Consider the following 23,027-nt stretch of genomic DNA (forward strand, 5'->3'; position numbering starts at 1 on the left):
ACTGCGAACATTGTATTAATTGATTCTCCATTACATAATGAAATACAATATAACAAACAAACAAAAAACAAATCGGTTAAGATGTCTTGAAATTGATAGAACAAACTAACAATGTGCAAAAGTTTAATATCATTTTTTTTTTTTTGGTTTGATCAAGTGGCACGGTTGTATTAATACAGAATACATAGGCAAACGGAAGCAATCTATTTTAGTTTATCTTCCGGTTTCGTTATTTTTCTTATTTACTGAAATGTATTTTTCTTACGTATGACAGAAATATGGTGTTATCTTTCAAACACTGGAAAAACATTTGAAAGGTGGGGTGCCTCTTACGTTCAATTCTTCGAGAAGATCTGGGTTCCATTTAATATGAGATTGGAAGAGATTGTTAGTTTTGAGTTCCACTGTAATTCTTCCATCTACTGATTGTTTCCTTTGTTTGTTGCTACGATAAGCCTTGAATGTGGCCCTTGACTTGACAATATCAGCATCAATGCGGTACAACTTGTCGGGATTGGCTGCAAACGAATTACACAAAAAACAATTAGGTCTTGACACTCAATAAATACAACATTCTTAAATCAGCTACAACTCGTCATAATCAGATTGATAACGAAATAGAATTTTACATGGCCCATCAAAATTCGTTGAGTTTAAACATTAAATAAATCGATAAAAAAGTCCAACTATTAGTTTATGAGATATCTGAAAACTATTACTCATAGTTTGACGATATATTTTAACTGAAGTAAAACTGAAAACCTTAAAAAATCAATAAAAAAAGGCTAAACTATGAGTTTTCACTCATAGCTTCGGAATATAATTTACAATCAAATTAAAACCAAAAATCTTTACGTTTTCATTGAAAAATTATGTTTCTTCATGTTATTTTCCATTTTATGATCACTTTTATTATTTGATAATTAATATACTTTTTTACTATTCTCTTTTTTTATTTGATAATGAATATACTTTTTTGCTATTCTCTTTTATTATTTGATAATTAATATACTTTTTTACTATTCTCTTTTATTATTTGATAATGAATATACTTTTTTGCTATTCTCTTTTATTATTTGATAATGAATATACTCTTTTGCTATTCTCTTTTATTATTTGATAATTAATATACTTTTTTGCTATTCTCTTTGATTATTTGATAATGAATATACTTTTTTACTATTCTCTTTTTTTATTTGATAATGAATATACTTTTTTGCTATTCTCTGTTATTATTGGATAATGAATATACTTTTTTGCTATTCTCTTTTATTATTTGATAATGAATATACTTTTTTGCTATTCCCTTTTATTATTTGATAATGAATATACTTTTTTGCTATTCTCTTTTATTATTTGATAATGAATATACTTTTTTGCTATTCTCTTTTATTATTTGATAATGAATATACTTTTTTGCTATTCTCTTTTATTATTTGATAATTAATATACTTTTTTGCTATTCTCTTTTATTATTTGATAATTAATATACTTTTTTACTATTTTCATTTATTATTTGATAAATAGTATATTTTTGCTATTCTCATTTATTATTTGATAATGAATATACTTTTTTGCTATTCCCTTTTATTATTTGATAATGACTATACTTTTTTGCTATTCTCTTTTATTATTTGATAATGAATATACTTTTTTGCTATTCTCTTTTATTATTTGATAATGAATAAACTTTTTTGCTATTCTCTTTTATTATTTGATAATGAATATACTTTTTTGCTATTCTCTTTTATTATTTGATTATTAATATACTTTTTTGCTATTCTCTTTTATTATTTGATAATGAATATACTTTTTTGCTATTCTCTTTTATTATTTGATAATGAATAAACTTTTTTGCTATTCTCTTTTATTATTTGATAATGAATATACTTTTTTGCTATTCTCTTTTATTATTTGATTATTAATATACTTTTTTGCTATTCTCTTTTATTATTTGATAATGAATATACTTTTTTGCTATTCTCTTTTATTATTTGATAATGAATATACTTTTTTGCTATTCTCTTTTATTATTTGATAATGAATAAACTTTTTTACTATTCTCTTTTATTATTTGATAATGAATAAACTTTTTTGCTATTCTCTTTTATTATTTGATAATGAATAAACTTTTTTACTATTCTCTTTTTTTATTTGATAATGAATATACTTTTTTGCTATTCTCTGTTATTATTTGATAATTAATAAACTTTTTTACTATTCTCTTTTTTTATTTGATAATGAATATACTTTTTTGCTATTTTCTTTTATTATTGGATAATGAATATACTTTTTTGCTATTCCCTTTTATTATTTGATAATGAATATACTTTTTTGCTATTCTCTTTTATTATTTGATAATTAATATACTTTTTTACTATTCTCTTTTATTATTTGATAATGAATATACTTTTTTGCTATTCTCTTTTATTATTTGATAATGAATATACTCTTTTGCTATTCTCTTTTATTATTTGATAATTAATATACTTTTTTGCTATTCTCTTTGATTATTTGATAATGAATATACTTTTTTACTATTCTCTTTTTTTATTTGATAATGAATATACTTTTTTGCTATTCTCTGTTATTATTGGATAATGAATATACTTTTTTGCTATTCTCTTTTATTATTTGATAATGAATATACTTTTTTGCTATTCCCTTTTATTATTTGATAATGAATATACTTTTTTGCTATTCTCTTTTATTATTTGATAATGAATATACTTTTTTGCTATTCTCTTTTATTATTTGATAATGAATATACTTTTTTGCTATTCTCTTTTATTATTTGATAATTAATATACTTTTTTGCTATTCTCTTTTATTATTTGATAATTAATATACTTTTTTACTATTTTCATTTATTATTTGATAAATAGTATATTTTTGCTATTCTCATTTATTATTTGATAATGAATATACTTTTTTGCTATTCCCTTTTATTATTTGATAATGACTATACTTTTTTGCTATTCTCTTTTATTATTTGATAATGAATATACTTTTTTGCTATTCTCTTTTATTATTTGATAATGAATAAACTTTTTTGCTATTCTCTTTTATTATTTGATAATGAATATACTTTTTTGCTATTCTCTTTTATTATTTGATTATTAATATACTTTTTTGCTATTCTCTTTTATTATTTGATAATGAATATACTTTTTTGCTATTCTCTTTTATTATTTGATAATGAATAAACTTTTTTGCTATTCTCTTTTATTATTTGATAATGAATATACTTTTTTGCTATTCTCTTTTATTATTTGATTATTAATATACTTTTTTGCTATTCTCTTTTATTATTTGATAATGAATATACTTTTTTGCTATTCTCTTTTATTATTTGATAATGAATATACTTTTTTGCTATTCTCTTTTATTATTTGATAATGAATAAACTTTTTTACTATTCTCTTTTATTATTTGATAATGAATAAACTTTTTTGCTATTCTCTTTTATTATTTGATAATGAATAAACTTTTTTACTATTCTCTTTTTTTATTTGATAATGAATATACTTTTTTGCTATTCTCTGTTATTATTTGATAATTAATAAACTTTTTTACTATTCTCTTTTTTTATTTGATAATGAATATACTTTTTTGCTATTTTCTTTTATTATTGGATAATGAATATACTTTTTTGCTATTCCCTTTTATTATTTGATAATGAATATACTTTTTTGCTATTCTCTTTTATTATTTGATTATTAATATACTTTTTTGCTATTCTCTTTTATTATTTGATAATGAATATACTTTTTTGCTATTCTCTTTTATTATTTGATAATGAATATACTTTTTTGCTATTCTCTTTTATTATTTGATAATTAATATACTTTTTTGCTATTCTCTTTTATTATTTGATAATGAATATACTTTTTTGCTATTCTCTTTTATTATTTGATAATGAATATACTTTTTTGCTATTCTCTTTTATTATTTTATAATGAATATACTTTTTTGCTATTCTCTTTTATTATTTGATAATGAATATACTTTTTTGCTATTCCCTTTTATTATTTGATAATTATTATATTTTTTTGCTATTCTCTTTTATTATTTGATAATGAATATACTTTTTTGCTATTCTCTTTTATTATTTGATAATGAATATACTTTTTTGCTATTCTCTTTTATTATTTGATAATGAATATACTTTTTTGCTATTCTCTTTTATTATTTGATAATTAATATACTTTTTTGCTATTCTCTTTTATTATTTGATAATGAATATACTTTTTTGCTATTCTCTTTTATTATTTGATAATTAATATACTTTTTTGATATTCTCTTTTATTATTTGATAATGAATATACTTTTTTGCTATTCTCTTTTATTATTTGATAATGAATATACTTTTTTGCTATTCTCTTTTATTATTTTATAATGAATATACTTTTTTGCTATTCTCTTTTATTATTTGATAATTAATATACTTTTTTGATATTCTCTTTTATTATTTGATAATGAATATATTTTTTTGCTATTCTCTTTTATTATTTGATAATTAATATACTTTTTTGCTATTCTCTTTTATTATTTGATAATTAATATACTTTTTTGCTATTCTCTTTTATTATTTGATAATGAATATACTTTTTTGTCTATTCTCTTTTATTATTTGATAATGAATATACTTTTTTGCTATTCTTTTTATTATTTGATAATGAATATACTTTTTTACTATTCTCTTTAATTATTTGATAATGAATATACTTTTTTGCTATTCTCTTTTATTATTTGATAATGAATATACTTTTTTGCGATTCTCTTTTATTATTTGATAATGAATATACTTTTTTGCTATTCTCTTTTATTATTTGATAATTAATATACTTTTTTGCTATTCTCTTTTATTATTTGATAATGAATATACTTTTTTGCTATTCTCTTTTATTATTTGATAATGAATATACTTTTTTGCTATTCTCTTTTATTATTTGATAATGAATATACTTTTTGCTATTCTCTTTTATTATTTTATAATGAATATACTTTTTTGCTATACTCTTTTATTATTTGATAATGAATATACTTTTTTACTATTCTCTTTTATTATTTGATAATGAATATACTTTTTTGCTATTCTCTTTTATTATTTGATAATGAATATACTTTTTTGCTATTCTCTTTTATTATTTGATAATGAATATACTTTTTTGCTATTCTCTTTTATTATTTGATAATGAATATACTTTTTTGCTATTCTCTTTTATTATTTGATAATTAATATACTTTTTTGCTATTCTCTTTTATTATTTGATAATGAATATACTTTTTTGCTATTCTCTTTTATTATTTGATAATGAATATACTTTTTTGCTATTCTCTTTTATTATTTGATAATGAATATACTTTTTTGCTATTCTCTTTTATTATTTGATAATGAATATACTTTTTTGCTATTCTCTTTTATTATTTGATAATGAATATACTTTTTTACTATTCTCTTTTATTATTTGATAATGAATATACTTTTTTGCTATTCTCTTTTATTATTTGATAATTAATATACTTTTTTGCTATTCTCTTTTATTATTTGATAATGAATATACTTTTTTGCTATTCTCTTTTATTATTTGATAATGAATATACTTTTTTGCTATTCTCTTTTATTATTTGATAATGAATATACTTTTTTGCTATTCTCTTTTATTATTTTATAATGAATATACTTTTTTGCTATTCTCTTTTATTATTTGATAATGAATATACTTTTTTGCTATTCTCTTTTATTATTTGATAATGAATATACTTTTTTGCTATTCTCTTTTATTATTTGATAATGAATATACTTTTTTGCTATTCTCTTTTATTATTTGATAATGAATATACTTTTTTGCTATTCTCTTTTATTATTTGATAATGAATATACTTTTTTGCTATTCTCTTTTATTATTTGATAATGAATATACTTTTTTGCTATTCTCTTTTATTATTTGATAATGAATATACTTTTTTGCTATTCTCTTTTATTATTTGATAATGAATATACTTTTTTGCTATTCTCTTTTATTATTTGATAATGAATATACTTTTTTGCTATTCTCTTTTATTATTTGATAATGAATATACTTTTTTGCTATTCTCTTTTATTATTTGATAATTAATATACTTTTTTGCTATTCTCTTTTATTATTTGATAATGAATATACTTTTTTGCTATTCTCTTTTATTATTTGATAATGAATATACTTTTTTGCTATTCTCTTTTATTATTTGATAATTAATATACTTTTTTGCTATTCTCTTTTATTATTTGATAATTAATATACTTTTTTACTATTCTCTTTTATTATTTGATAATTAATATACTTTTTTGCTATTCTCTTTTATTATTTGATAATGAATATACTTTTTTGCTATTCTCTTTTATTATTTGATAATGAATATACTTTTTTGCTATTCTCTTTTATTATTTTATAATGAATATACGTTTTTGCTATTCCCTTTTATTATTTGATAATTAATATACTTTTTTACTATTCTCTTTTATTATTTGATAATTAATATACTTTTTTGCTATTCCCTTTTATTATTTGATAATGAATATACTTTTTTGCTATTCTCTTTTATTATTTGATAATTAATATACTTTTTTGCTATTCTCTTTTATTATTTGATAATTAATATACTTTTTTGCTATTCTCTTTTATTATTTGATAAGGAATATACTTTTTTGCTATTCTCTTTTATTATTTGATAATTAATATACTTTTTTACTATTATCTTTTATTATTTGATAATTAATATACTTTTTTGCTATTCTCTTTTATTATTTGTTAATTAATATACCTTTTTACTATTATCTTTTATTATTTGATAATTAATATACTTTTTTGCTATTCTCTTTTATTATTTGATAATTAATATACTTTTTTGCTATTCTCTTTTATTATTTGATAATTAATATACTTTTTTGCTATTCTCTTTTATTATTTGATAATGAATATACTCTTTTGCTATTCTCTTTTATTATTTGATAATGAATATACTTGTTTCCAATTCCCTTTCATTATTTGATAATTAATATACTTTTTTACTATTCTCTTTTATTATTTGATAATGAATATACTTTTTTGCTATTCTCTTTTATATTTGATAATTAATATACTTTTTTGCTATTCTCTTTTATTATTTGATAATTAATATACTTTTTTACTATTATCTTTAATTATTTGATAATGATATACTTTTTTGCTAATCTCTTTATTATTTGATAATGAATATACTTTTTTGCTATTCTCTTTTATTATTTTATAATGAATATACTTTTTTGCTATTCTCTTTTATTATTTGATAATGAATATACTTTTTTGCTATTCTCTTTTATTATTTGATAATTAATATACTTTTTTACTTCTATCTTTAATTATTTGATAATGAATATACTTTTTTGCTATTCTCTTTTATTATTTGATAATGAATATACTTTTTTGCTATTCTCTTTTATTATTTGATAATGAATATACTTTTTTGCTATTCTCTTTATTATTTGATAATGAATATACTTTTTTGCTATTCTCTTTCATTATTTGATAATGAATATACTTTTTTGCTATTCTCTTTTATTATTTGATAATGAATATACTTTTTTGCTATTCTCTTTTATTATTTGATAATTAATATACTTTTTTGCTTTTCTCTTTTATTATTTGATAATGAATATACTTTTTTGCTATTCTCTGTTATTATTTGATAATGAATATACTTTTTTGCTATTCTCTTTTATTATTTGATAATGAATATACTTTTTTGCTATTCTCTTTTATTATTTGATAATGAATATACTTTTTTGCTATTCTCTTTTATTATTTGATAATTAATATACTTTTTTGCTATTCTCTTTTATTATTTGATAATGAATATACTTTTTTGCTATTCTCTTTTATTATTTGATAATTAATATACTTTTTTACTATTCTCTTTTATTATTTGATAATGAATATACTTTTTTGCTATTCTCTTTTATTATTTGATAATTAATATACTTTTTTTCTATTCTCTTTTATTATTTGATAATTAATATACTTTTTTACTATTCTCTTTTATTATTTGATAATGAATATACTTTTTTCCTATTCTCTTTTATTATTTGATAATGAATATACTTTTTTGCTATTCTCTTTATTATTTGATAATGAATATACTTTTTTGCTATTCTCTTTCATTATTTGATAATGAATATACTTTTTTGCTATTCTCTTTTATTATTTGATAATGAATATACTTTTTTGCTATTCTCTTTTATTATTTGATAATTAATATACTTTTTTGCTATTCTCTTTTATTATTTGATAATGAATATACTTTTTTGCTATTCTCTTTTATTATTTGATAATGAATATACTTTTTTGCTATTCTCTTTTATTATTTGATAATGAATATACTTTTTTGCTATTCTCTTTTATTATTTGATAATGAATATACTTTTTTGCTATTCTCTTTTATTATTTGATAATGAATATACTTTTTTGCTATTCTCTTTTATTATTTGATAATGAATATACTTTTTTGCTATTCTCTTTTATTATTTGATAATTAATATACTTTTTTTCTATTCTCTTTTATTATTTGATAATTAATATACTTTTTTACTATTATCTTTAATTATTTGATAATGAATATACTTTTTTGCTATTCTCTTTATTATTTGATAATGAATATACTTTTTTTGCTATTCTCTTTTATTATTTTATAATGAATATACTTTTTTGCTATTCTCTTTTATTATTTGATAATGAATATACTTTTTTGCTATTCTCTTTTATTATTTGATAATTAATATACTTTTTTACTATTATCTTTAATTATTTGATAATGAATATACTTTTTTGCTATTCTATTTTATTATTTGATAATGAATATACTTTTTTGCTATTCTCTTTTATTATTTGATAATGAATATACTTTTTTGCTATTCTCTTTATTATTTGATAATGAATATACTTTTTTGCTATTCTCTTTTATTATTTGATAATGAATATACTTTTTTGCTATTCTCTTTTATTATTTGATAATGAATATACTTTTTTGCTATTCTCTTTTATTATTTGATAATTAATATACTTTTTTGCTATTCTCTTTTATTATTTGATAATGAATATACTTTTTTGCTATTCTCTTTTATTATTTGATAATGAATATACATTTTTGCTATTCTCTTTTATTATTTGATAATGAATATACTTTTTTCCTATTCTCTTTCATTATTTGATAATTAATATACTGTTTTGCTATTCTCTTTTATTATTTGATAATGAATATACTTTTTTGCTATTCTCTTTTATTATTTGATAATGAATATACTTTTTTGCTATTCTCTTTTATTATTTGATAATGAATATACTTTTTTGCTATTCTCTTTTATTATTTGATAATTAATATACTTTTTTGCTATTCTCTTTATTATTTGATGATGAATATACTTTTTTGCTATTCTCTTTTATTATTTGATAATGAATATACTTAGTTGCTATTCTCTTTTATTATTTGATAATTAATATACTATTTTCTATTCTATTTTATTATTTGATAATGAATATACTTTTTTGCTATTCCCTTTTATTATTTGATAATTAATATACTGTTTTGCTATTCTCTTTATTATTTGATAATTAATATACTTTTTTTGCTATTCTCTTTTATTATTTGATAATTAATATACTTTTTTCTTTTCTATTTTATTATTTGATAATGAATATAATTTTTTGCTATTCTCTTTTATTATTTTATAATGAATATACTTTTTTGCTATTCTGTTTTATTATTTGATAATGAATATACTTTTTTGCTATTCCCTTTTATTATTTGATAATTAATATATTTTTTTGCTATTCTCTTTTAGTATTTGATAATGAATATACTTTTTTGCTATTCTCTTTTATTATTTTATAATGAATATACTTTTTTGCTATTCTCTTTTATTATTTGATAATGAATATACTTTTTTGCTATTCTCTTTTATTATTTGATAATTAATATACTTTTTTGCTATTCTCTTTATTATTTGATAATGAATATACTTTTTTGCTATTCTCTTTTATTATTTGATAATGAATATACATTTTTGCTATTCTCTTTTATTATTTGATAATGAATATACTTTTTTGCTATTCTCTTTTATTATTTGATAATGAATATACTTTTTTGCTATTCTCTTTTATTATTTGATAATTAATATACTTTTTTGTTATTCTCTTTATTATTTGATAATGAATATACTTTTTTGCTATTCTCTTTTATTATTTGATAATGAATATACTTAGTTGCTATTCTCTTTTATTATTTGATAATTAATATACTATTTTCTATTCTATTTTATTTTTTGATAATGAATATACTTTTTTGCTATTCCCTTTTATTATTTGATAATTAATATACTGTTTTGCTATTCTCTTTATTATTTGATAATTAATATACTTTTTTTGCTATTCTCTTTTATTATTTGATAATTAATATACTTTTTTCTATTCTATTTTATTATTTGATAATGAATATACTTTTTTGCTATTCTCTTTTATTATTTGATAATTAATATACTTTTTTGCTATTCTCTTTTATTATTTGATAATGAATATACTTTTTTGCTATTCTCTTTTATTATTTGATAATGAATATACATTTTTGCTATTCTCTTTTATTATTTGATAATGAATATACTTTTTTGCTATTCTCTTTTATTATTTGATAATGAATATACTTTTTTGCTATTCTCTTTATTATTTGATAATGAATATACTTTTTTGCTATTCTCTTTTATTATTTGATAATGAATATACTTAGTTGCTATTCTCTTTTATTATTTGATAATTAATATACTATTTTCTATTCTATTTTATTATTTGATAATGAATATACTTTTTTGCAATTCCCTTTTATTATTTGATAATGAATATACTTTTTTGCTATTCTCTTTATTATTTGATAATTAATATACTTTTTTTGCTATTCTCTTTTATTATTTGATAATTAATATACTTTTTTCTATTCTATTTTATTATTTGATAATGAATATACTTTTTTGCTATTCTCTTTTATTATTTGATAATTAATATACTTTTTTGCTATTCTCTTTTATTATTTGATAATGAATATACTTTTTTGCTATTCTCTTTTATTATTTGATAATGAATATACATTTTTGCTATTCTCTTTTATTATTTGATAATGAATATACTTTTTTGCTATTCTCTTTTATTATTTGATAATTAATATACTTTTTTGCTATTCTCTTTTATTATTTGATAATGAATATACTTTTTTGCTATTCTCTTTTATTATTTTATAATGAATATACTTTTTTGCTATTCTTTTTTATTATTTGATAATGAATATACTTTTTTGCTATTCCCTTTTATTATTTGATAATTAATATATTTTTTTGCTATTCTCTTTTAGTATTTGATAATGAATATACTTTTTTGCTATTCTCTTTTATTATTTTATTATGAATATACTTTTTTGCTATTCTCTTTTATTATTTGATAATGAATATACTTTTTTGCTATTCTCTTTTATTATTTGATAATTAATATACTTTTTTGCTATTCTCTTTTATTATTTGATAATGAATATACTTTTTTGCTATTCTCTTTTTTTATTTGATAATGAATATACTTTTTTGCTATTCTTTTTTATTATTTGGTAATGAATATACTTTTTTGCTATTCCCTTTTATTATTTGATAATTAATATATTTTTTTGCTATTCTCTTTTAGTATTTGATAATGAATATACTTTTTTGCTATTCTCTTTTATTATTTGATAATAAATATACTTTTTTGCTATTCTCTTTTATTATTTGATAATGAATATACATTTTTGCTATTCTCTTTTATTATTTGATAATTAATATACTTTTTTGCTATTCTCTTTTATTATTTGATAATTAATATACTTTTTTGCTATTCTCTTTTTTTATTTGATAATGAATATACTTTTTTGCTATTCTCTTTATTATTTGATAATTGATATACTTTTTTTGCTATTCTCTTTTATTATTTGATAATGAATATACTTAGTTGCTATTCTCTTTTATTATTTGATAATTAATATACTATTTTCTATTCTATTTTATTATTTGATAATGAATATACTTTTTTGCTATTCCCTTTTATTATTTGATAATTAATATACTGTTTTGCTATTCTCTTTATTATTTGATAATTAATATACTTTTTTTGCTATTCTCTTTTATTATTTGATAATTAATATACTTTTTTCTATTCTATTTTATTATTTGATAATGAATATACTTTTTTGCTATTCTCTTTTATTATTTTATAATGAATATACTTTTTTGCTATTCTTTTTTATGATTTGATAATGAATATACTTTTTTGCTATTCCCTTTTATTATTTGATAATTAATATATTTTTTTGCTATTCTCTTTTAGTATTTGATAATTAATATACTTTTTTGCTATTCTCTTTTATTATTTGATAATTAATATACTTTTTTGCTATTCTCTTTTATTATTTGATAATTAATATACTTTTTTGCTATTCTCTTTTATTATTTGATAATTAATATACTTTTTTGCTATTCTCTTTTATTATTTGATAATTAATATACTTTTTTGCTATTCTCTTTTATTATTTGATAATTAATATACTTTTTTGCTATTCTCTTTTATTATTTGATAAATAATATATTTTAGCTATTCTCTTTTATTATTTGATAATTAATATACTTTTTTGCTATTCTCTTTTATTATTTGATAATGAATATACTATTTTGCTATTCTCTTTTATTATTTGAAGTTAATATACTTTTTTGCTATTCTCTTTTATTATTTGATAGTTAATATACTTTTTTGCTATTCTCTTTTATTATTTGATAATTAATATACTTTTTTGCTATTCTCTTTTATTATTTGATAATTAATATACTTTTTTGCTGTTCTCTTTTATTATTTGATAATTAATATACTTTTTTGCTATTCTCTTTCATTATTTGATAATTAATATACTTTTTTACTATTCTCTTTTATTATTTGATAATGAATATACTTTTTTGCTATTCTCTTTTATATTTGATAATTAATATACTTTTTTGCTATTCTCTTTTATTATTTGATAATTAATATACTTTTTTACTATTATCTTTAATTATTTGATAATGATATACTTTTTTGCTATTCTCTTTATTATTTGATAATTAATATACTTTTTTGCTATTCTCTTTTATTATTTTATAATGAATATACTTTTTTGCTATTCTCTTTTATTATTTGATAATGAATATACTTTTTTGCTATTCTCTTTTATTATTTGATAATTAATATACTTTTTTACTTCTATCTTTAATTATTTGATAATGAATATACTTTTTTGCTATTCTCTTTTATTATTTGATAATGAATATACTTTTTTGCTATTCTCTTTTATTATTTGATAATGAATATACTTTTTTGCTATTCTCTTTATTATTTGATAATGAATATACTTTTTTGCTATTCTCTTTCATTATTTGATAATGAATATACTTTTTTGCTATTCTCTTTTATTATTTGATAATGAATATACTTTTTTGCTATTCTCTTTTATTATTTGATAATGAATATACTTTTTTGCTATTCTCTTTTATTATTTGATAATGAATATACTTTTTTGCTATTCTCTTTTATTATTTGATAATGAATATACTTTTTTGCTATTCTCTTTTATTATTTGATAATGAATATACTTTTTTCCTATTCTCTTTTATTATTTGATAATTAATATACTTTTTTACTATTCTCTTTTATTATTTGATAATGAATATACTTTTTTGCTATTCTCTTTTATTATTTGATAATTAATATACTTCTTTTCTATTCTCTTTTATTATTTGATAATGAATATACTTTTTTGCTATTCTCTTTTATTATTTGATAATGAATATACTTTTTTGCTATTCTCTTTTATTATTTGATAATGAATATACTTTTTTCCTATTCTCTTTTATTATTTGATAATTAATATACTTTTTTACTATTCTCTTTTATTATTTGATAATGAATATACTTTTTTGCTATTCTCTTTTATTATTTGATAATTAATATACTTTTTTTCTATTCTCTTTTATTATTTGATAATTAATATACTTTTTTACTATTATCTTTAATTATTTGATAATGAATATACTTTTTTGCTATTCTCTTTATTATTTGATAATGAATACACTTTTTTGCTATTCTCTTTCATTATTTGATAATGAATATACTTTTTTGCTATTCTCTTTTATTATTTGATAATGAATATACTTTTTTGCTATTCTCTTTTATTATTTGATAATTAATATACTTTTTTGCTATTCTCTTTTATTATTTGATAATGAATATACTTTTTTGCTATTCTCTTTTATTATTTGATAATGAATATACTTTTTTGCTATTCTCTTTTATTATTTGATAATGAATATACTTTTTTGCTATTCTCTTTTATTATTTGATAATGAATATACTTTTTTGCTATTCTCTTTTATTATTTGATAATGAATATACTTTTTTGCTATTCCCTTTTATTATTTGATAATGAATATACTTTTTTGCTATTCTCTTTTATAATTTGATAATTAATATACTTTTTTTCTATTCTCTTTTATTATTTGATAATTAATATACTTTTTTACTATTATCTTTAATTATTTGATAATGAATATACTTTTTTGCTATTCTCTTTATTATTTGATAATGAATATACTTTTTTTGCTATTCTCTTTTATTATTTTATAATGAATATACTTTTTTGCTATTCTCTTTTATTATTTGATAATGAATATACTTTTTTGCTATTCTCTTTTATTATTTGATAATTAATATACTTTTTTACTATTATCTTTAATTATTTGATAATGAATATTCTTTTTTGCTATTCTCTTTTATTATTTGATAATGAATATACTTTTTTGCTATTCTCTTTTATTATTTGATAATGAATATACTTTTTTGCTATTCTCTTTATTATTTGATAATGAATATACTTTTTTGCTATTCTCTTTTATTATTTGATAATGAATATACTTTTTTGCTATTCTCTTTTATTATTTGATAATTAATATACTTTTTTGCTATTCTCTTTTATTATTTGATAATGAATATACTTTTTTGCTATTCTCTTTTATTATTTGATAATGAATATACATTTTTGCTATTCTCTTTTATTATTTGATAATGAATATACTTTTTTCCTATTCTCTTTCATTATTTGATAATTAATATACTTTTTTGCTATTCTCTTTTATTATTTGATAATGAATATACTTTTTTGCTATTCCCTTTTATTATTCGATAATGAATATACTTTTTTGCTATTCTCTTTTATTATTTGATAATGAATATACTTTTTTGCTATTCTCTTTTATTATTTGATAATTAATATACTTTTTTGCTATTCTCTTTATTATTTGATGATGAATATACTTTTTTGCTATTCTCTTTTATTATTTGATAATGAATATACTTAGTTGCTATTCTCTTTTATTATTTGATAATTAATATACTATTTTCTATTCTATTTTATTATTTGATAATGAATATACTTTTTTGCTATTCCCTTTTATTATTTGATAATTAATATACTGTTTTGCTATTCTCTTTATTATTTGATAATTAATATACTTTTTTCTTTTCTATTTTATTATTTGATAATGAATATAATTTTTTGCTATTCTCTTTTATTATTTTATAATGAATATACTTTTTTGCTATTCTGTTTTATTATTTGATAATGAATATACTTTTTTGCTATTCCCTTTTATTATTTGATAATTAATATTTTTTTTTGCTATTCTCTTTTAGTATTTGATAATGAATATACTTTTTTGCTATTCTCTTTTATTATTTTATAATGAATATACTTTTTTGCTATTCTCTTTTATTATTTGATAATGTATATCTTTTTTTGCTATTCTCTTTTATTATTTGATAATTAATATACTTTTTTGCTATTCTCTTTTATTATTTGATAATGAATATACTTTTTTGCTATTCTCTTTTATTATTTGATAATGAATATACATTTTTGCTATTCTCTTTTATTATTTGATAATGAATATACTTTTTTGCTATTCTCTTTTATTATTTGATAATGAATATACTTTTTTGCTATTCTCTTTTATTATTTGATAATTAATATACTTTTTTGTTATTCTCTTTATTATTTGATAATGAATATACTTTTTTGCTATTCTCTTTTATTATTTGATAATGAATATACTTAGTTGCTATTCTCTTTTATTATTTGATAATTAATATACTATTTTCTATTCTATTTTATTTTTTGATAATGAATATACTTTTTTGCTATTCCCTTTTATTATTTGATAATTAATATACTGTTTTGCTATTCTCTTTATTATTTGATAATTAATATACTTTTTTTGCTATTCTCTTTTATTATTTGATAATGAATATACTTTTTTGCTATTCTCTTTTATTATTTGATAATGAATATACTTTTTTGCTATTCTCTTTTATTATTTGATAATTAATATACTTTTTTGCTATTCTCTTTTATTATTTGATAATGAATATACTTTTTTGCTATTCTCTTTTATTATTTGATAATGAATATACATTTTTGCTATTCTCTTTTATTATTTGATAATGAATATACTTTTTTGCTATTCTCTTTTATTATTTGATAATTAATATACTTTTTTGCTATTCTCTTTATTATTTGATAATGAATATACTTTTTTGCTATTCTCTTTTATTATTTGATAATGAATATACTTAGTTGCTATTCTCTTTTATTATTTGATAATTAATATAGTATTTTCTATTCTATTTTATTATTTGATAATGAATATACTTTTTTGCAATTCCCTTTTATTATTTGATAATAAATATACTGTTTTGCTATTCTCTTTATTATTTGATAATTAATATACTTTTTTTGCTATTCTCTTTTATTATTTGATAATTAATATACTTTTTTCTATTCTATTTTATTATTTGATAATGAATATACTTTTTTGCTATTCTCTTTTATTATTTGATAATTAATATACTTTTTTGCTATTCTCTTTTATTATTTGATAATGAATATACTTTTTTGCTATTCTCTTTTATTATTTGATAATGAATATACATTTTTGCTATTCTCTTTTATTATTTGATAATGAATATACTTTTTTGCTATTCTCTTTTATTATTTGATAATTAATATACTTTTTTGCTATTCTCTTTTATTATTTGATAATGAATATACTTTTTTGCTATTCTCTTTTATTATTTTATAATGAATATACTTTTTTGCTATTCTTTTTTATTATTTGATAATTAATATACTTTTTTGCTATTCCCTTTTATTATTTGATAATTAATATATTTTTTTGCTATTCTCTTTTATTATTTGATAATTAATATACTTTTTTGCTATTCTCTTTTATTATTTGATAATGAATATACTTTTTTGCTATTCTCTTTTTTTATTTGATAATGAATATACTTTTTTGCTATTCTTTTTTATTATTTGATAATGAATATACTTTTTTGCTATTCCCTTTTATTATTTGATAATTAATATATTTTTTTGCTATTCTCTTTTAGTATTTGATAATTAATATACTTTTTTGCTATTCTCTTTTATTATTTGATAATTAATATACTTTTTTGCTATTCTCTTTTATTATTTGATAATTAATATACTTTTTTGCTATTCTCTTTTATTATTTGATAATGAATATACTTTTTTGCTATTCTCTTTTATTATTTGATAATTAATATACTTTTTTGCTATTCTCTTTTATTATTGTATAATGAATATACTTTTTTGCTATTCTCTTTTATTATTTGATAATGAATATACATTTTTGCTATTCTCTTTTATTATTTGATAATGAATATACTTTTTTCCTATTCTCTTTCATTATTTGATAATTAATATACTTTTTTGCTATTCTCTTTTATTATTTGATAATGAATATACTTTTTTGCTATTCCCTTTTATTATTCGATAATGAATATACTTTTTTGCTATTCTCTTTTATTATTTGATAATGAATATACTTTTTTGCTATTCTCTTTAATTATTTGATAATTAATATACTTTTTTGCTATTCTCTTTATTATTTGATGATGAATATACTTTTTTGCTATTCTCTTTTATTATTTGATAATGAATATACTTAGTTGCTATTCTCTTTTATTATTTGATAATTAATATACTATTTTCTATTCTATTTTATTATTTGATAATGAATATACTTTTTTGCTATTCCCTTTTATTATTTGATAATTAATATACTGTTTTGCTATTCTCTTTATTATTTGATAATTAATATACTTTTTTTGCTATTCTCTTTTATTATTTGATAATTAATATACTTTTTTCTTTTCTATTTTATTATTTGATAATGAATATAATTTTTTGCTATTCTCTTTTATTATTTTATAATGAATATACTTTTTTGCTATTCTGTTTTATTATTTGATAATGAATATACTTTTTTGCTATTCCCTTTTATTATTTGATAATTAATATATTTTTTTGCTATTCTCTTTTAGTATTTGATAATGAATATACTTTTTTGCTATTCTCTTTTATTATTTTATAATGAATATACTTTTTTGCTATTCTCTTTTATTATTTGATAATGAATATACTTTTTTGCTATTCTCTTTTATTATTTGATAATTAATATACTTTTTTGCTATTCTCTTTTATTATTTGATAATGAATATACTTTTTTGCTATTCTCTTTTATTATTTGATAATGAATATACATTTTTGCTATTCTCTTTTATTATTTGATAATGAATATACTTTTTTGCTATTCTCTTTTATTATTTGATAATGAATATACTTTTTTGCTATTCTCTTTTATTATTTGATAATTAATATACTTTTTTGTTATTCTCTTTATTATTTGATAATTAATATACTTTTTTGCTATTCTCTTTTATTATTTGATAATGAATATACTTAGTTGCTATTCTCTTTTATTATTTGATAATTAATATACTATTTTCTATTCTATTTTATTTTTTGATAATGAATATACTTTTTTGCTATTCCCTTTTATTATTTGATAATTAATATACTGTTTTGCTATTCTCTTTATTATTTGATAATTAATATACTTTTTTTGCTATTCTCTTTTATTATTTGATAATGAATATACTTTTTTGCTATTCTCTTTTATTATTTGATAATGAATATACTTTTTTGCTATTCTCTTTTATTATTTGATAATTAATATACTTTTTTGCTATTCTCTTTTATTATTTGATAATGAATATACTTTTTTGCTATTCTCTTTTATTATTTGATAATGAATATACATTTTTGCTATTGTCTTTTATTATTTGATAATGAATATACTTTTTTGCTATTCTCTTTTATTATTTGATAATTAATATACTTTTTTGCTATTCTCTTTATTATTTGATAATGAATATACTTTTTTGCTATTCTCTTTTATTATTTGATAATGAATATACTTAGTTGCTATTCTCTTTTATTATTTGATAATTAATATACTATTTTCTATTCTATTTTATTATTTGATAATGAATATACTTTTTTGCAATTCCCTTTTATTATTTGATAATTAATATACTGTTTTGCTATTCTCTTTATTATTTGATAATTAATATACTTTTTTTGCTATTCTCTTTTATTATTTGATAATTAATATATTTTTTTCTATTCTATTTTATTATTTGATAATGAATATACTTTTTTGCTATTCTCTTTTATTATTTGATAATTAATATACTTTTTTGCTATTCTCTTTTATTATTTGATAATGAATATACTTTTTTGCTATTCTCTTTTATTATTTGATAATGAATATACATTTTTGCTATTCTCTTTTATTATTTGATAATGAATATACTTTTTTGCTATTCTCTTTTATTATTTGATAATTAATATACTTTTAGCTATTCTCTTTTATTATTTGATAATGAATATACTTTTTTGCTATTCTCTTTTATTATTTTATAATGAATATACTTTTTTGCTATTCTTTTTTATTATTTGATAATGAATATACTTTTTTGCTATTCCCTTTTATTATTTGATAATTAATATATTTTTTTGCTATTCTCTTTTAGTATTTGATAATGAATATACTTTTTTGCTATTCTCTTTTATTATTTTATTATGAATATACTTTTTTGCTATTCTCTTTTATTATTTGATAATGAATATACTTTTTTGCTATTCTCTTTTATTATTTGATAATTAATATACTTTTTTGCTATTCTCTTTTATTATTTGATAATGAATATACTTTTTTGCTATTCTCTTTTTTTTATTTGATAATGAATATACTTTTTTGCTATTCTTTTTTATTATTTGATAATGAATATACTTTTTTGCTATTCCCTTTTATTATTTGATAATTAATATATTTTTTTGCTATTCTCTTTTAGTATTTGATAATGAATATACTTTTTTGCTATTCTCTTTTATTATTTGATAATGAATATACTTTTTTGCTATTCTCTTTTATTATTTGATAATGAATATACGTTTTTGCTATTCTCTTTTATTATTTGATAATTAATATACTTTTTTGCTATTCTCTTTTATTATTTGATAATTAATATACTTTTTTGCTATTCTCTTTTTTTATTTGATAATGAATATACTTTTTTGCTATTCTCTTTATTATTTGATAATTGATATACTTTTTTTGCTATTCTCTTTTATTATTTGATAATGAATATACTTTTTTGCTATTCTCTTTTATTATTTGATAATTAATATACTATTTTCTATTCTATTTTATTATTTGATAATGAATATACTTTTTTGCTATTCCCTTTTATTATTTGATAATTAATATACTGTTTTGCTATTCTCTTTATTATTTGATAATTAATATACTTTTTTTGCTATTCTCTTTTATTATTTGATAATTAATATACTTTTTTCTATTCTATTTTATTATTTGATAATGAATATACTTTTTTGCTATTCTCTTTTATTATTTTATAATGAATATACTTTTTTGCTATTCTTTTTTATTATTTGATAATGAATATACTTTTTTGCTATTCCCTTTTATTATTTGATAATTAATATATTTTTTTGCTATTCTCTTTTAGTATTTGATAATTAATATACTTTTTTGCTATTCTCTTTTATTATTTGATAATTAATATACTTTTTTGCTATTCTCTTTTATTATTTGATAATTAATATACTTTTTTGCTATTTTCTTTTATTATTTGATAATTAATATACTTTTTTGCTATTCTCTTTTATTATTTGATAATTAATATACTTTTTTGCTATTCTCTTTTATTATTTGATAATTAATATACTTTTTTGCTATTCTCTTTTATTATTTGATAAATAATATATTTTAGCTATTCTCTTTTATTATTTGATAATTAATATACTTTTTTGCTATTCTCTTTTATTATTTGATAATGAATATACTATTTTGCTATTCTCTTTTATTATTTGAAGTTAATATACTTTTTTGCTATTCTCTTTTATTATTTGATAGTTAATATACTTTTTTGCTATTCTCTTTTATTATTTGATAATTAATATACTTTTTTGCTATTCTCTTTTATTATTTGATAATTAATATACTTTTTTGCTATTCTCTTTTATTATTTGATAATTAATATACTTTTTTGCTATTCTCTTTTATTATTTGATAATTAATATACTTTTTTGCTATTCTCTTTATTATTTGATAATTAATATACTTTTTTGCTATTCTCTTTTATTATTTGATAATGAATATACTTTTTTGCTATTCTCTTTTATTATTTGATAATGAATATACTTTTTTGCTATTCTCTTTTATTATTTGATAAATAATATATTTTAGCTATTCTCTTTTATTATTTGATAATTAATATACTTTTTTGCTATTCTCTTTTATTATTTGATAATGAATATACTTTTTTGCTATTCTCTTTTATTATTTGATAATTAATATATTTTTGCTATTCTCTTTTATTATTTGATAATTAATATACTTTTTTGCTATTCTCTTTTATTATTTGATAATGAATATACTTTTTTGCTATTCTCTTTTATTATTTGATAATTAATATACTTTTTTGCTATTCTCTTTTATTATTTGATAATGAATATACTTTTTTGCTATTCTCTTTTATTATTTGATAATGAATATACTTTTTTGTTATTCTCTTTTATTATTTGATAAATAATATATTTTAGCTATTCTCTTTTATTATTTGATAATTAATATACTTGTTTGCTATTCTCTTTTATTATTTTATAATGAATATACTTTTTTGCTATTCTCTTTTATTATTTGATAATGAATATACTTTTTTGCTATTCTCTTTTATTATTTGATAATTAATATACTTTTGCTATTCTCTTTTATGTGGGGGGACGAAATAAAAAAAGGTAACGAAATTTTTTATTTTAGACGAGAAAAGAAATAGATGTTACCTTCATCGTAATTAAAGACGATGTTCATTCTTTTTGCATTTGGATTGAGTTTGAAAAGAGCTTCCATGTTTTCTTTGCCACTTTCTTTCTTCAAAACAGACATCATGTATCGGTTTCCGTTTCGTAGAGCTCCATCCAATTCAATTGTCTTCGATGGCGCTTCCAGCTAGAAAAGAAATAGATCGCCAGAAGAGATTAATTTCATCGAATATTTTTATTTTCTTTTTATTTTGCGAGGCAACTGGAAAAGGAATCATCATTTAACAACTTTAAAACAAAAACGAATTGATACAGAGAAAACCACTGATAAAGATCTGTCACTCATATAATTTAATTGTTTTATTTATATCCATATAATATTTTACTTGTTTTTTCTTTTGTTAGTCCGTAGGTTACGCTTTAAAAAGTACAAATACAATTTTTGAATTCATCAGACTTCTGTTCTCATCTTGAATGTGTTTTTTACAACGTTTGGATCGATATAACCTCCGACCTTCTTCAGGTGTATCTTATCGAACTAGGGAATGTTTCTGTTGAACTCGGAAATTTGGACAGAATTTTGAATGGAACCGTTTATGTACTTCACGTGTGTAGCATGCTCTTGTTCTCTCGGCTATGACTGGATAGAG

The 23,027-nt window shown here is 17.5% G+C and overlaps 2 protein-coding genes across 2 annotated transcripts in view; one reads left to right on the forward strand and one right to left on the reverse strand.

Annotated features, from left to right (window-relative positions):
* Positions 1 to 23,027, forward strand: part of LOC145301289 (uncharacterized) — a 539,758-nt gene that overhangs the window by 111,137 nt on the left and 405,594 nt on the right. The gene's annotated exons all lie outside the window — the stretch shown is intronic.
* Positions 1 to 23,027, reverse strand: part of LOC145301257 (uncharacterized) — a 61,937-nt gene that overhangs the window by 5,675 nt on the left and 33,235 nt on the right. The window contains exons 21-22 of the mRNA XM_080144561.1: positions 22,399 to 22,564; positions 334 to 518 (exon numbers count right to left, since the gene is read on the reverse strand). Coding sequence (XP_080000687.1) covers positions 334 to 518; positions 22,399 to 22,564 — 351 coding nt within the window. The remainder of the gene's footprint in view (positions 1 to 333; positions 519 to 22,398; positions 22,565 to 23,027) is intronic.

The sequence above is a fragment of the Euprymna scolopes genome, chromosome 2 (assembly GCF_053919585.1).
Source record: "Euprymna scolopes isolate OS-2025 chromosome 2, ASM5391958v1, whole genome shotgun sequence".
Lineage (NCBI taxonomy): Eukaryota > Metazoa > Mollusca > Cephalopoda > Sepiida > Sepiolidae > Euprymna > Euprymna scolopes.